This window comes from Scyliorhinus torazame, chromosome 2, assembly GCF_047496885.1.
Source record: "Scyliorhinus torazame isolate Kashiwa2021f chromosome 2, sScyTor2.1, whole genome shotgun sequence".
NCBI classification, from domain to species: Eukaryota; Metazoa; Chordata; class Chondrichthyes; order Carcharhiniformes; family Scyliorhinidae; genus Scyliorhinus; species Scyliorhinus torazame.
This window is the reverse complement of record NC_092708.1, coordinates 373075361-373092196: the sequence shown is the minus strand read 5'-3', so window position 1 is coordinate 373092196 and position 16836 is coordinate 373075361. Positions and strand designations below refer to the sequence as shown.

At 45.0% G+C, this 16836-nt stretch overlaps 1 protein-coding gene across 2 annotated transcripts in view; it reads right to left on the bottom strand.

Annotated features, from left to right (window-relative positions):
- Nucleotides 1–16836, bottom strand: part of trip11 (thyroid hormone receptor interactor 11) — a 135357-nt gene that overhangs the window by 47444 nt on the left and 71077 nt on the right. For both annotated transcript variants that reach the window (XM_072493094.1, XM_072493102.1), the window contains 3 exons: nt 13639–13848; nt 8769–11810; nt 4439–4579 (listed from right to left, as the gene is read on the bottom strand). In XM_072493094.1, coding sequence (XP_072349195.1) covers nt 4439–4579; nt 8769–11810; nt 13639–13848 — 3393 coding nt within the window. The remainder of the gene's footprint in view (nt 1–4438; nt 4580–8768; nt 11811–13638; nt 13849–16836) is intronic.

The window sequence follows — 16836 nt, the reverse complement described above, 5'->3', positions numbered from 1 at the left end:
TGGTGTTGACTCACTGTCCAATCATGACTTGGGTGATAACACACCTTTGGTTACATTTATATCACCTCATGACCAAAAATGGATATTTATGTGTTTCGCACATACACTTCTTCAATCTTGTAAAGATGGACTAGGCGAGGAGTCCGTCAGCTACTTTATTTCACAGCAAGTGAAGAGATGGAACGGTTATGATCAGATTCACTAATTTCAATCTGTAAAACGTACCTGTGCATAACAATAATAAAGAACCCATGGCACCTCCTCACATCAGTGAGTCATCTTAATGAACTTGAACAAGGTAACAAACGGTTTCCTTTCTTGACATAAGAACATAAGAACTAGGAGGAGTAGGCCATCTGGCCCCTCGAGCCTGCTCCACCATTCAATGAGATCATGGCTGATCTTTTGTGGACTCAGCTCCACTTTCCGGCCCGAACACCATAACCCTTAATCCCTTTATTCTTCAAAAAACGATCTACCTTTATCTTAAAAACATTTAATGAAGGAGCCTCTACTGCTTCACTGGGCAAGGAATTCCATAGATTCACAACCCTTTGGGTGAAGAAGTTCCTCCTAAACTCAGTCCTAAATCTACTTCCCCTTATTTTGAGGCTATGCCCCCTAGTTCTGCTTTCACCCGCCAGTGGAAACAACCTGCCCGCATCTATCCTATCTATTCCCTTCATAATCTTATATGTTTCTATAAGATCCCCCCTCATCCTTCTAAATTCCAACGAGTACAGTCCCAGTCTACTCAACCTCTCCTCGTAATCCAACCCCTTCAGCTCTGGGATTAACCTAGTGAATCTCCTCTGCACACCCTCCAGTGCCAGTACGTCCTTTCTCAAGTAAGGAGACCAAAACTGAACACAATACTCCAGGTGTGGCCTCACTAACACCTTATACAATTGCAGCAGAACCTCCCTAGTCTTAAACTCCATCCCTCTAGCAATGAAGGACAAAATTCCATTTGCCTTCTTAATCACCTGTTGCACCTGTAAACCAACTTTTTGCGACTCATGCACTAGCACACCCAGGTCTCTCTACACAGCAGCATGTTTTAATATTTTATCATTTAAATAATAATCCCTTTTGTTGTTATTCCTACCAAAATGGATAACCTCACATTTGTCAACATTGTATTCCATCTGCCAGACCCTAGCCCATTCACGTAGCCTATCCAAATCCCTCTGCAGACTTCCAGTACCCTCTACACTTTTTGCTTTACCACTTATCTTAGTGTCGTCTGCAAACTTGGACACATTGCCCTTGGTCCCCAACTCCAAATCATCTATGTAAATTGTGAACAGTTGTGGGCCCAACACTGATCCCTGTGGGACACCACTAGCTACTGATTGCCAACCAGAGAAACACCCATTAATCCCCACTCTTTGCTTTCTATTAATTAATCAATCCTCTATCCATGCTACTACTTTCCCCTTAATGCCATGCATCTTTATCTTATGCAGCAACCTTTTGTGTGGCACCTTGTCAAAGGCTTTGGAAATCCAGATACACCACATCCATTGGCTCCCGGTTACCTACCGCACTGGTAATGTCCTCAAAGAATTCCACTAAATTAGTTAGGAACGACCTGCCCTTTATGAACACATGCTGCGTCTGCCCAATGGGACAATTTCCATCCAGATGCCTCGCTATTTCTTCCTCGATGATAGATTCCAGCATCTTCCCGACTACCGAAGTTAAGCTAACTGGCCAATAATTACCCGCTTTCTGCCTACCTCCTTTTTTAAACAGTGGGGTCACGTTTGCTAATTTCCAATCCGCCGGGACCACCCCAGAGTCTAGTGAATTTTGGTAAATTAACAGTAGTGCATTTGCAATTTCCCGAGCCATCTCTTTTAGCACTCTGGGATAAATTCTATCAGGGCCAGGAGACTTGTCTACATTTAGCCCCATTAGCTTGCCCATCACTACCTCCTTAGTGATAACAATCCTCTCAAGGTCCTCACCTGTCATAGCCTCATTTCCATCAGTCACTGGCATGTTATTTGTGTCTTCCACTGTAAAGACCGACCCAAAAAACCTGTTCAGTTCCTCAGCCATTTCTTCATCTTCCATTATTAAATCTCCCTTCTCATCCTCTAAAGGACCAATATTTACCTTAGCCTCTCTTTTTTGTTTTATGTATTTGTAGAAACCTTTACTATCTGTTTTTATATTCTGAGCAAGTTTACTCTCAATCTATCTTACTCTTCTTTATAGCTTTTTTAGTAGCTTTCTGTTGCCCCCTATAGATTTCCCAATCCTCTAGCCTCCCACTAATCTTTGCTACTTTGTATGTTTTTTCCTTCAATTTGATACTCTCCCTTATTTCCTTAGATATCCACGGTCGATTTTCCCTCTTTTTACCGTCCTTCCTTTTTGTTGGTATAAACCTTTGCTGAGCACTGTGAAAAATCACTTGGAAGGTTCTCCACTGTTCCTCGACTGTTTCACCATAAAGTCTTTGCTCCCAGTCTACCTTAGCTAGTTCTTCTCTCATCCCATTGTAATCTCCTTTGTTTAAGCACAAAACACTCGTGCTTGATTTTACCTTCTCACCCTCCATCTGTATTTTAAATTCCACCATATTGTGATCGCTCCTTCCGAGAGGATCCCTAACTATGAGATCCTGAATCAATCCTGTCTCATTACACAGGACCAGATCTAGGACCGCTTGTTCCCTCGTAGGTTCCATTACATACTGTTCTAGGTAACTATCACGGATACATTCTATAAACTCCTCCACAGGGCTGCCTTGACCGACCTGGTTAAACCAATCAACATGTAGATTAAAATCCCCCATTATAACTGCTGTACCATTTCTACATGCATCTGTTATTTCTTTGTTTATTGCCTGCCCCACCATAATGTTACTATTTGGTGGCCTATAGATTACTCCTATCAGTGACTTTTTCGCCTTACTATTCCTGCCTTGTTAAAGCTTGCTCCCCAGCTCCATCTACTTGAACCTCTAACAAGTGCTGGGAGCTCACACATTTCTATGTCACCAGACAGGGGCAATCCAACCAGATGTTGCGACTGTTCCCCTTCCTCTTTCTGATAAAGCCACATCTCCCTCATGTCCATCCATTCCAGCCCTGAACCTCCACCTTGATCTCCCATCTTCTCCCCACTAACCCCTACCCATCCCCTTTCTTGAGTGCATTTAATCTTCAAGACTCATCTCTTATTTTCTTCACTTCAAATTGTCGAACTCCCAATTTTCCTTCTTTTGTACCGTTGTAATTGGTTCCCTTTAGTCAGGCATTGCTCCCTTCCTTTTCAATCATAAGTTCACTGCTCAAGATTTTTAATCTTGCAATTATTGTCCCACAGCCAACCTCCCAGTCATCTCCAAAATGCCTGAAAAATGTTTTCATTCAAAGACCCATGATCATCTCCCCCATGGGGTTTCTGCTTACTCCACATTATGAAAACAGTCCTAAGCTGAGACATTAATAACACCCTCAGTAAACACCATTGTGGAACACTATCCTACTTATTCTTTCAGCAGCATTGACATGGTCCTCCACTTCAATTTACTGCAAAACATTTCCTCAGTGGTCTAGTTTAGTTGGACTGCCTTTACTTCATTGTACTCTTACCCAGTCAATCGCAGCCAGAACACATTCAGCAATGGCTTGCTTCTCGTCCTTCTGCTGTACTGTCACTTTCTAAGTCTCTGAAGGACCCATTCTTGGACACTTCTTCCATAGCATTAGTCTTAGCAATTCTGGCATCTTCTGTACATGCGCTGCTAGAAGACTGATGTGTGGAAATTCTAATGATCTAAATGCTCAACTCCATTAGGAGCCCAGGGTAATGTCAGTGCTCTTGCCCAGAAGGCATTTAGTTTCATGCACAACGCGGTACCACAACTCACAGGTGTACAGCAGAACTGGAACAAAGCAAATTGGCTTGACAGGAGTGTAATTCTTTCTCCCCAGGCATGATGGGGCCCCTGGCGTAGGCGCTTGCAACATGTTACTTTGATGACTATGATGTTCTGTTTTACTGGAAGAATCTTTCTCAGACATGAAGAGTTTGTGCTTCTTTGTTGAGTTGAAATGTAGATAGTTCACAATCTGGCTTCCAATGAGCAAAACACTCTCAAATGTGAAAGGAACGCAAGCACAGAGCATGCTCATGGGAGGTCATGTGTTGCTTCTGCTTAAATAAGACTTTGCTAATTCGGTGCAGTTTTACAGCCTGTTCGTACCACTGGCAGATTAGTGCCAAATTCAAAGATTAATTAACACTGTGGACTTGTGTTTATCTAGTGTTAGGCTGGCAAAGCTTCAAACCGCCAATCTGCACAAGATTTAAACTCAAGTTCCTGAGTTGCAATCATCACATCCCTTTCAGCTGTGCTCAATATGTTTTACTACATCTACAATAATTGAATGTAATCACTATTTGAATAATATTTTACCTCATTCACTAATGCAGAGTTTTCCATCTGTTTCTGTTTGAGGGCCAGCATTACTTGGTCTCGCTCATGCTGAAACATCCCAGCTTGCTCTTGCATTGATTTCACTTCATTCAGCAGCTGATTTAACTCACCGGTCTTCCCCTTCAAATTATGAAATAGAACCGATCAATTCTACAATGAAGCTCGAGTCTAGCAAGATAGAAGTCAGCAAATCCCTTTAAAAACCATTTAACTAACTATTTGGTAATTTTGGACATTTAACATTGTCCTTTTTTGTGTAACAGTAAATTGGAGGAAGGCAGAGCCTAACATGGTAAAGGTTAGTTTCAAGTATTATAAAATAAATAAATAATCCTTATCGTCACAAGTAGGCTTACATTAACACTGCAATGAAGTTACTGTGAAAAGCCCCTAGTCGCCACATTCTGGCACCTGTTTGGGTACACCGAGGGAGAATTCAGAATTCTCAGCTGGTACGGGAATTGAACCCGTGCTGCTGGCCTTGTTCTGCATCACAAACCAGCTGTCTAGCCCACTGAGCTAAACCATTTACTATCTAACAGGAGATAATACCTCACATTTCTTCAATGTTTTAATTGCCCATTTTATTGGTGCAATAAAGGTTTTTTCTTCCCCAGCATTTGATATTTTGGGGCTACATTCACTGAAAGAAACCCCGAACAGCTTCAATGGAAACAGTGGCACGATGGAGAGGTAGAAAAACCACTTCAAGGATCAAGCTGGAAATTCCACTCTCGGGAAAGCATTCTACTGGATGGGTATACAGATTTCTCAAATAATAACATGGTTCCTGGATCAAGTTTCAGACCAATGAAAAATGGTGCCATGTTAGGAAACATGGACAATCCCTTTAGTTAACATCACAGAAGCCACCTAGCAGGGAAGCAGAGACAATTCCAGGATTGAAAGCCAGGTGAGCAATTTGAAAATTCTTTCAAATGGCAAAGAAATATTTGCCGTTTTTTTTCACAAAAAGTATTCCAAACTTTTCTTACGCTTCATAGGTTACTTGGACATAAGGAACAAAATACACTTCTCTGGAGAAGGCTGTGTGTTTATATGAGAGTCATGGGGTAGAACACTGAATTATAAAAGCAAAAATACAGGAAAAACTCAGCAAGTCAGGCAGCATTTGCACAGAGAAAAATTAACTTAATGTTTTCAGTCTGCGACTTTTCGGCAGAAGACTTAGTTAATTTGGTCCAGAAATACAATTCACAGATCTGGACTAGCAACGGCACAGTAACATTGGCTCTGGCTCAGCCTATGCTTGGTACAATTTCGAAGTTTTTCCAAATCTTAGACTAGCGGCTTTTCACAGTAACTTCATTGCAGTTAATGTAAGCCTACTTGTGACAATAAAGATTATTTATTTATTTTATAATACTTGAAACTAACCTTCCCAACTTGCTGTCAGCTACATGAGTCCAAGAATTAGATCAATGTTGGAGGTGTACATAAAGACATTCTTCTGTTCCCTGTGTCCACGTGGGTTTCACCCCCACAACCCAAAGATGTGCAGGTTAGGTGGATTGGCCACACTAAATTGCCCCTTAATTGGAAAGAAAAATAATTGGGTACTCTTTATATTAAAAAAAAGGAATTCTTCTGTATATCTCATGCGTTTGCCAGAAACTGAAGAGTAATTGGAAGGAGTAACAAAATTAGAGAGACATCCAACACACAAAGGAGAGATCCTCTCAGATTTATGAATTGGGCGAGTTAAGTCAAGTAGATATAATGCAATAAGAAAGCAATTTTATACATACTGCGGGCAAAGAATCTCAAATGTGTTAGATTTTCTATACAATTCTCATATACCCTCCCCAGCAACCTGAAGACCAGATAGAAACAGCTATTACTATTAATGCAATAATTTAAGATTGAAAATCAAGTTATCCAGTGAGTCTTTAAGCCTGTGCCGTGTGACTCATCGGTCTATAATTGATATATATGTGGAGTGCATTTGCTTTGCTGAAAGTAAAAACTGGTCACAATACAAACTTTGCTATTCAATCTTACAATTGTATGCCATCCATCAATGCTCACCAAAACCAAAATAAGCTAAGACTCTCAGAAATGTCTCAATATGGATTTCCGGTGGTGGCATGTAGGAGGAGATCGCACGTTGGATGGCTCATGCTCGAGGCTTGATTTTTTAGAATTTAATGCCCGGTCCCAGGGCCAATTTTTGGTTCAATAAGTGCAGGAAGATAAAAGGAAGAAGGATGTCCAAAATCCAAAGGAAAGCTGCAATGAAGAAGGGGACGACTGAAGATTCATTGTTGAGTGGAAGGGTCGGCTCAGCAACTGGAAGGATAGCGGAGGCTGGGTCACTAGGTGGGGCCACTCTGTTCACAGCAGAAAAGATGACCACGCTGATGGCTTTGGAACTTGAAAAACTCGCAAAGCACATGGAGGTGATGAGGAAGGCAATGATGGCAGCATCGAAGGTACTGGTGAAGGAAGCGATTGCTCCGGTGAAGGCGGCAGCGTCGAGGACATCGGCCGAGGTGCGAGAGCAGGGTGAGAAACTGATGGGAGTGGTGGAGGCCTTGTGGCAACACATTTATCAGCTCGCCTTGATGGGTGAGGAGCTGCAGAGGGTGGTGGAGGCCAACAAGGGTCTACGAGCCAAAGTGGAGGATCTGGAAATCAGATATAGGCAGCAAAGTCTGAGGATCGGGGTCTGCCCGAAGGGGTGGAGGGCTTGAGGCAGAGTATTTTGCCAGGATGTTGGTGGAGCTGTTGGGGGAGGGGAAAGATCCCTCCCGGTATGAACTGGATCGGGCTCAAAGGGCATGGAAGCCAAAACCAAAGGCGAATGAGCTGCCAAGAGCAATGATTATTTGTTCCCATAGGTACCGTGTGAAGGAGAAGGTCCTGTGTTGGGCAAAGCAGAAGCGGGAGGTGCAGTGGGCTGGAGCTGGTGTACATATATACCAGGACTTTACTGTGGAGTTGGTAAGGAGGCGGGCGGCTTTCGGTCGAGTGAAGATGGCACTGTATAACAACAGGGTGCAGTTCGGCATATTGTACCCAGCTAAGTTGAGAGTGACCTACAACTCCAAAGACTGTTATTTTGAGACGGTGAAAGCGTCGGAGGCAGGCAGCACGGTAGCACAAGTGGCTAGCACTGTGGCTTCACAGCGCCAGGGTCTCGGGTTCGATTCCCCACTGGGTCACTGTCTGTGCGGAGTCTGCACGTTCTCCCTGTGTCTGCGTGGGTTTCCTCCAGGTGCTCCGGTTTCCTCCCACAGTCCAAAGACATGCACGTTAGATGGATTAGCCATGCTAAATTGCCCTTAGTGTCCAAAAATGTTAGATGGAGTTATGGGAATAAGGTGGAAGTGAGGGCTTAAATTGGTCGGTGCAGACTCGAATTACCGAATGGCCTCCTTCTGCACTGTATGTTCTATGTTGCTGAAGGCAGAAGGACTGTGGCAGAAGTGAGAAATGGGACTGAGGATTGGTCTTGGGCTGAGGGGTAGAGGTGTATATATAGCTCCATTTTTCACTATGTCGTTATAAATGCTAAATGAGTTGAAGTTGCCTATTTGGACAAGATGGGAGTTGGGATTTTCTTTTGCAGTGATGACTCTTTGGGAAGCTGGCCAGTGAACGGGAGTGTGGTCGGGGGAGGGTCTGCGGCCATCAGAGCTTGGTAGAACTGGTTTTGATGGGCCTAGGAGGTGTGAAAAGTTGGAGAGGGGACCGATACTGGGTGAGGTATTTTCGAGAGGAAGTGGATGGGAGGATTCGGATTGGGGGGTGGGGGGGTCCCGATGGTAACAATGAGTAGTGTTCGTGAACTTGGCATCATGGACCCTAGAAGGCATTTTCGGAGGGGGGGGGGGGGGGGCTACTTGAATTTCTTTGACTCTTGGGAAGGTGAAGTCTCAGCTGAAGGGGATGAAGGTAGGGTTTCACAACTCATGGGGGCTGGTTATTATGAACTTCTGAGAATTGGTCACCATTGAATATTGTCGCCGTTTTGTTGTCTTTTGTTATACTGTTGACCGATTAATTGTTAATTTGTGCTTTTTACCTGAAATGTACAGGTGGATGTTTTGGTCTGTATATTGAGCGGGGTGGGGTTTGTGTGTGGGGGATTGTTATTGTATTTGATTTTGTTTGTTTTTTCTTTGGTTGTTTATTGATGAAAATGTTGGAACTGAGGAGAATAAAAAGATTTTTTTGTTAATAAAGTATCTCAATATATTTGTACTTAGCATTGACCATAACGAAAATTAATTCTTAATATCTGCTCAGTCTATATTGCAAGCATTCATTAAGATTTTGAACTCACCTCTTCTTTCTCCTTTAGCAGTTTTTCCAATGCAGAAGCCTTTTCTCTCATGGAGTTCTTTTCAAACTCCCTTTCTCTCAACATCATAGAAAACTGCATGTTAGTCTCCTGCAGGGCTCGAAATTCGGTTTCCTTCTCCCTCGATTTAGCTTCAATTTGGTCATTCTCCTCTTGGACTTTACGAACATCTATTTCCAAGAATGAAATCCTCTCTTTCAGATTAGTGACAGCTTGCTTCAAAACTCCATTTTCACTGTCCCTGTTTCTCAAACTTTCGGTCACTGATGACAACTGATCACCTTTAGATTTGATGAACAGATCTTTTTCCCTGAACGATCTTTGTAGTTCATCATTTCTTTCTCTCATTTGCTTGATTTCCAGAGCCGCTTCCTCTTGTTTCCTCTTGCCCATTTCAGCAAGAGAGCCAGATAATTTTGTGCTATTTTGAAGTTCTACTATTGTGGCCTCTTTGCCCTCCAATGTTTTAGTCAAACGTTCTACCTCTTGTTGCAGTTTTACAATTTGGTCCAATTGTCCTTCTGATGAACATCCACTAAAAGAAACTGGGGATTGCAACACTCCTGTGGCTGTTGCAACCGCCTGCGGTTCTGCTGGTACTCCATCCAACTTGTCGAGTATAAAGTTCTTGGTACTGCTGAGCTGCCCAATGCTTTGCTGGACCTCTGCTAGTTCTTGACTGAGGGTTTGCAATCTCTTCTCTTTTTGCTCGTAACTATGAATTAAACTGTTGTAGTCTATTTGAAGCCGAGAGTTGCAATCACCATCAGTCGACAATCGGCCCTGAAGCTTAAGGAGCTCATCCTGGAGCTGAGCAGATTCATGCTGCATGTTCTGAACAGTGGTGATCACTTGTTGCTTCCACTCCTCCATCTTCTTTACCTGTTGTTTTAGTTTGTCACGTTCTTGCAAAAGCTCTTCAAACTGGTTACTGCTCACCAAGCCTGACTCACCACCAGACCCCATTCCAGATGTCTGTAGGACGGTCACTAGAGTTTGGCACTTCTGGGTAAGAGCATCTATTTCAATGTCCTTCTCACGGATAATCCGAGACAAATTCTGGATAGTTTCGCGTACCATGTCTTGACTTTCATTCTCATACATATTGACCATTTTCAGATTTTCTTCTTGCAGTTTCAAAAGAGCAGCTTCCTTTGCAGCTACAATGTCCATAATTCTATGATATTCAGTCTTCAGTTGGCTGTTCTCCCTCGTCTTTTCATTTAATACCGCTAGCATTTGCTCTCTCTCATTCACGTACACCTGCAATTGCTGCTGTAAGTAGGCCACATCTGCACCAACCTGCATATATGAGCCCGGCGTCACCCTTGCATGAAGAGACTGGATCTCCAAGTTTTTCTGCTGAATGATTTGAGTAAGTCTACCCACTTCATCTTTAAAAATGGGTAACTGATCCAACTGCATATTCAGAGACAAATATTTTTCATTCAATACTTTTATCTCCATTTCTTTTTCCTTCAAACCATTAACCAATCTGTCAATCTCCACTTTGGACAAATCATGCTTTTCATTTCCATTTTCTCCATTCACGGTTAGCGTTTTAGTTTCTTGCAGAATGACTGGAGCATCTGTCGGAGCGACCTGGAGTTCTCTCTGAAACTGTATTCTCATTTGATCGATGGATTCCTGAAGGCCGTGGATTTCTTTGTCTTTCTCGGAAATTAATTTTTCATATGTTGAAGTAACTTCTTCACACTGCGTTTTTGCTTCATCCCCTTCTTTCCCTTGCACCTGTATGGAACACTGAAGCTGCAAAACATTTTGCTTTTGCTCCTCAACCGTCTTTTTCTGAAGCCTTATTTCCTCTTCAAGGCTGTTCATTTTGTTGTTCAGCTCAGTTATCTCTGTCTCAAGTTCTATTATTATATCAAGGGTCTTGGGCTCAGCAGTAGCCTGAGGCTTGTTTTGTTGGTCCCTGAAGCGATCCATTTCTTCCTTGAGATGGTTATTTTCTTCCTTCATTGTACTTAATTGCCGGTCTTTCGCTTCAAGATTTTGCTTCAAGGATTCATACTCTCGGAAAACCTTGGCATTCTTTTCGATTTCTTGTTGTAACTCTGAACTTCTTTCCCTAAGCGTCTCAACGAATACCTCCTTTTCATTCAAAAGGTCGGTCAATTGTTGCTGGCCCTCCAGGCTAGATTTCAGCATTTCTCTGGTCTCTTCATGATCGGTTACCAACTGTTGTACATTGCGTTTCAATTTTTCAATCTCAAAATCCTTCTCCTGATTCGACTTGATCAGTCTATTGTGCTCTTTCTGCAAAGCTGTAGCATCTAGATTTCGAGCCTTCGCTAGCTCATTGATGGTGTGCTCATATTTTCTTGCCTCTTCACTTATCCGTTGTTCAGCCTGGTTGAGTTCGGACTCCAGCTGGGCTTTCTCCGTCCGCAATGCCTCCAGCAGAGCAGTGTTCTCCTGGGAAATCTCACTTTTACTGGTTACAGCTTCCTTAAGTTGTTCTTCAACTTCATTTAGATTTAGATCGGCTTCCCTCTTTTCTGCATCCAGCTGTTTATTTTGGATTTTGAGATCATAAAGTTTAGTTTGCAACTCATCACTTAGACATTTTGTTTCTGAGAGCTGTTTCCTCAGTTCTGAAATTTTGTTCTCTTTACCTTGGAGGAATTCCTGGTCTCGATTGCTTGGAGCTTGTTGAACTGCTTGTGTTAATTCCACCTTGGCTACTGACAGTTGAGATTCTGCACCCTTTAGCTTGTTCAACAGACTTAAATTGTCAGTCTTCAAGTCGGAGCTTTGCAATTTTAATTTGTTTAGCTCCTCCATTTGGTCTTTGATCTTCATTTCCAGCTGCTGTTTGCTCATGTGCAATTCATTAAGAGCAAAAGCACTCTGACGCAGCTTGTCCCTTTGAGATTTCACCTCTTGCACCATTAATGCCTTATCAGCTGCAAAGGTCTCCAGTTCCAATTGCAATTCTTTGATCTTTCCTTCAGAATCTTTTCGCTGCTGCGCCAGCAGATCTTTCAATGTGATCAGATGCTTCAGGAAAAGTTAAGAAAGTACAATGTTATACAGGCATGTTTCAAATGCATTTGTTGACTGTATAATTTATTAAAAGCCCATTTGCCAATGGTATAAATTGCTTCTAATTTTTGTTTAGTTATGTTAAATGGAGTTAAGTGTCAACTGGAGGAAGACAATTCTTCAGAATGGGGGAAGAAGGGAAGAATAGAACGAATGGAGGAAAGAAAATAAACCAAATATTGGCGCAAGCTGCTCCACCAGGCCAGCACTTGGATGAAGGGCAGGACCAACAGAAGCCTGTGTGGCTAATCTCCAAGATACAAAATGCTGACAGAAAAATGGAACAGAGAAAATTACTTCAAAATAAAGAGTCTTATTTAAAATCTTAAACTTGATCATTCATATTTTCTCAATAAGTGAATTTTTTAACAAATGTTTAACGATAAAAATGTGCACATTTTTTTTTAAAAAGGAAGAAATGTATATTTCAATTGTTATAAAATATATTCCATGATTGAGGACACAATTAATTCCAGGTCTCAGCAGTTATTCTAATGCCAAGGCCATCTTCTTCAAGAGAAAGCTGGGGAGATCTGACAGAGGGGTACAAGATTGCCACAGGTTTTCATAGAATTCCTACAGTGTAGAGGGCGGCCATTTGGCCCATCGGGTTTGCACCAACCCTCTATAAGAGTACTTCACCCAAGCTCAATCCCCCGCCCTATCCCATTAACCCCTTAATCTAACCTTCACATCGTTTGGACACTAAGGGGCAATTTAGCATGGCCAATCCACCTAACCTGCACACCTTTGGACTGTGGGAGGAAACCCACATCGACACAGGGAGAAAGTTCAAACACACAGACAGTGGCCCAAGGCCGGAATTGAATACGGGCTCCTGGCGCTGTGAGGCAGCAGTGCTAACCACTGTGCTACCGCATCACCCCAAGTTTTGATAAGGTAGCCTGAGAAAAGCTGCTCCCATAAGCTGATGGTACTGCACCAGGGGATACAGATATACAGTTTTCTGATTCAGAGGGGTCATCCGTGAGGAAAAGATTTTTTTTAATGCAGTGAGTGGTAATGACCTGAAACACACCATCTACAAGGTTGGTAGAAACAGGAGAAGAAGATGTATGACTTCAAAAAGGAAATTGGATGGGCACTTGAGGGGAATAAACTTGCAGGGGCTAGAGCACACAAATGAGACTGACTGGTTTGCTCCAAGACAGCCGGATGGCTTTGATGGGCTAAATAGCCACCTTCTGTGCTATAATGACTTGGGGGAAAAAAAGAAAAAATTGAAAATTTTTTGGAAAATTTAGAGTACTCAATTCATTTTTTCCAATTAAGGGACAATTTTAGCGTGGCCAATCCACCTACCCTGCACATCTTTGGGTTGTGGAGACGAAACCCATGCAGACACGGGGAGAATGTGCAAACTCCACACAGACAGTGACCTGGGACTGGGATCAAACGTGGGATCTCGGTGCCGTGAGGCAGCAGTGCTAACCACTGTGCCACCGTGCTGCCCTGAAACAATTGAATTGAGACACAAATTCAACTGTTCCACCGATTGCGTTTTTGCAACATTGAGAAGGGGTTGGGAATGGCTTATCTGATCATCTTCTCAATCTAGAATGGTGAATTAGGGGAAAATGCAACCAATTAAATATACACCAACTTTACTTTCAACATCATTTTGCAGGGATCTTTACTTATCAAGTATTTGCAGAAACTATTAGAAATTAAATAGTTACAACTGTAATGTATTAAATTCTTATTTAAAGGAACCAGAAACTACAAGGCGAAACAAGGGGACTACTACTCATGCGATGCATACCTCAGTAGCTTCTTGATTCTGCTTGTCCAGTTCTTCCAACTCAAACATTAATGTGTCTTTCTGCCGAGAGACCTCTGTCAAGTCACTCTCTTTAGTCGACAAATTATGCTTTAGTTCATTCACTTCCATGGTCAAACTACTCAGGTCCAAGAGAGCATTTTCATTCCCTTGAATAGTCTGCAGGTTTGAAAGTTTCTCTTGGAGAGCCTCCTGGCATTGGGGTGAAAAAAACAACTGTCAATTTGCACTCATTACTGGAGAGCAGATCACCTTTTAACCAGCTGTACTTAAAGAAAAACAACTATCTGACCATAGTATCAGTTCCAACAAAGTTTGGATTCAGAGATTAATCTTCATCAATCAATCAATAAGATGCAAGTGAAAGATCCTGGGCTGGATTCTCCGCACCCCGACACCGAAATCGGGGCCGGCGCCGGTTCTGCAAATGTACTCGGGGAAGACGTCAAGTCGAGTATCCACCATCTGAGGCAATTGCCTGAGGTCCGCCCTGCTATTCTCCGTCACTGATCAGCCGAATTCCCGACAGCGTATTTCTAACGTGGTCCTGCCGTTCAGGAAACTCGCGAGGCTCGGTCTGCGGCCGCCACAGTTGGGGGCGGGCCGATCAGAGGGCAGGGGGGGCCTCATTCGGGACTAGGGGTTCTTTTGTGTGGGTGGTCGGAGTCGGGCAAGCGGGAGCACCATTTCAGGGGTCCAGGTCCGCGGGCTGAGTCCGCCATGGAGCACAGCGCTGGCCACTGGAGGTCGCCGCCGTGCACATCCGCGGCCTCTGGCCCGTATCGGCAACTGCAGCTGCGAGCTCCACGACAGCTGTCTGCTAGCCCCCTGCAAGGCTGCGAATCGGTGGCCTTTTGACGCCAGTTTTCCTGGCGTAAAAGCCCACAGTTTTCACGACGGCGTGAGGACGTAGTCCCGAAAACAGAGAATCCAGCCCCCTAAATTCATGACACTGATCTTAATGATTAATGTCATTGATTATCATAGAATTTACAGTGCAGGAGGCCATTTGGCCCATCGAGTCTGCACCGGCTCTTGGAAAGAGCACCCTACCCAAGGTCAACACCTCCACCCTATCCCCATAACCCAATAACCCCACCCAACACTAACGGCAATTTTGGACACTAAGGGCAATTGATCATGGCCAATCCACCTAACCTGCACATCTTTGGACTGTGGGAGGAAACCGGAGCACCCGGAGGAAACCCACGCACACACGAGGAGGATGTGCAGACTCCACACAGACAGTAACCCAAGCCGGAATCGAACCTGGGACCCTGGAGCTGTGAAGCAATTGCGCTATCCACAATGCTACTGTGCTCCCCTGTCATGTGAGAGTACCTTGAAGAAATGGGTGTTTATAAATGGGTGTGTATATAAATATCTGTAGTGAGGAACTTCCGGTTGCAGCTATGCGGAGCTAAGTCACACATTCAGCAGCTCCCGCAAAAAACTGACTTTTGGGCTCTTTTCAGGGCCCCCAACGGGATTTTTTCGACGTTTCCCCTTGTGGGAAGGAGAGTACAATAGTCTCCCGACAGTATATGGCTTTTACCAGGAGCGGGGCGACTAAAAGAGTGGTGGTGGACCCGAAGGTGCGAGGGAAGAACAACAAAATGGCGGCGGGCGGGGACCAGGCAGCGTGGATGCAGTGGGCGCAAGAGCAACAGGAGGTTATCCAGCACTGCTTCAGGGAGATTAAAGCGGACCTGCTTGAGCCGATGAAAGCTTCAATCGATAAGCTGTTGAAGACACAGACGGCGGCGAACCGCGAGGCCCGACAAAAGATCTCCGACAATGAGGACGATATCTTAGGCATGACGGTAAAGGTGGAGGCGCACGAGGCGCTCCACAAGAAATGGCAGGAGCGGTTCGAGGAGATGGAGAATCGGTAGAGGCGGAAGAATCTGCGCATTCTGGGCCACCCGGAGAGGCTGGAGGGGCCGGACATGTGGGCCTATGCGGTCACCATGTTGAACTCGCTGATGCGAGCGGGGTCCTTCCAGGGGCCCCTGGAGCTGGAAGGGGCCCATAGAGTGCTGGCGAGGAGGCCCAAGGCTAACGAGCCTCTGCGGGCAGTGCTGGTGCGGTTTCATCGGTTCGCTGATCAGGAGTGTGCGCTCAGGTGGGCCAAGAAGGAAAGGAGCAGCAGGTGGGAGAACGCGGAGGTTCGAATATACCAGGACTGGAGTGCGGAGGTGGCGAAGAGGAGGGCCGGGTACAATCGAGCGAATTGTATGTTACTTTTTGAGGGGGAAGGAGAGGCGGGAGTGGCCGGGGTCAGCAGGAGTCAGCTGACTTGCGGAAGTGCAATGGGGGGAGTAAAGCTAGGATGGGTCCTAGCCCCGGGGGGGGGGGGGGGGGGGGGGGGGGGGGGGGGGGGGGAATAGAGTTACTGCTGCTATGGTCAAGGGGGAGCTGGAGCGAATGGCAGGGGGGGGGGGGTCGTGACGGGGGTCTGCCGCCGTGAGGAACGGGCCGGGGGTGGGGTGCAGGCGCGTGGCTGGCCGAGGAGGGGTTATGGCTAGTCGGCGGGGTATGGGGCGGGTAGCCCCCTGATCCGGCTGATAACCTGGAATGTAAGGAGACTGAACGGGCCGGTCAAGCGGGCCCGCATGTTCGCGCACCTGAAGGCGGATGTGGTCATGCTCCAGGAGACACACCTGAAGGTGGCAGACCAGGTAAGATTGAGGAAAGGGTGGGTAGGTCAGGTGTTTCATTCGGATGCCAAAAATCGAGGGGTTGCGATCTTGGTGGGAAAGAAGGTGTAGTTCGAGGCGTCGAACATTGTGGCAGACAATGGCGGCAGGTACGTAATGGTTAGTGGTAAGCTGCAGCGAGAGAGGATGGTACTGGTCAATGTGTATGCCCCGAACTGGGACGATGCGGATTTTATGCGGCGCATGTTGGGTCGGATCCCAGACTTGGAAGTGGGGGCCTGATAATGGGGGGAGACTTTAACACGGTGTTGGATCCGGCACTGGATCGCTCCAGGTCTAGGACGGGTAGGAAGCTGGCGGCGGCTAGAGTGCTGAGGGGGTTTATGGACCAGATGGGAGGGGTGGACTCTTGGAGATTTGCAAGGCCGGGGGCTAGGGAATTTTCATTCTTCTCACATGTCCATAAGGCTTATTCCCGGATCGGCTTTTTTTATTTTGAGCAGGGCGCTGATAGCGAGAG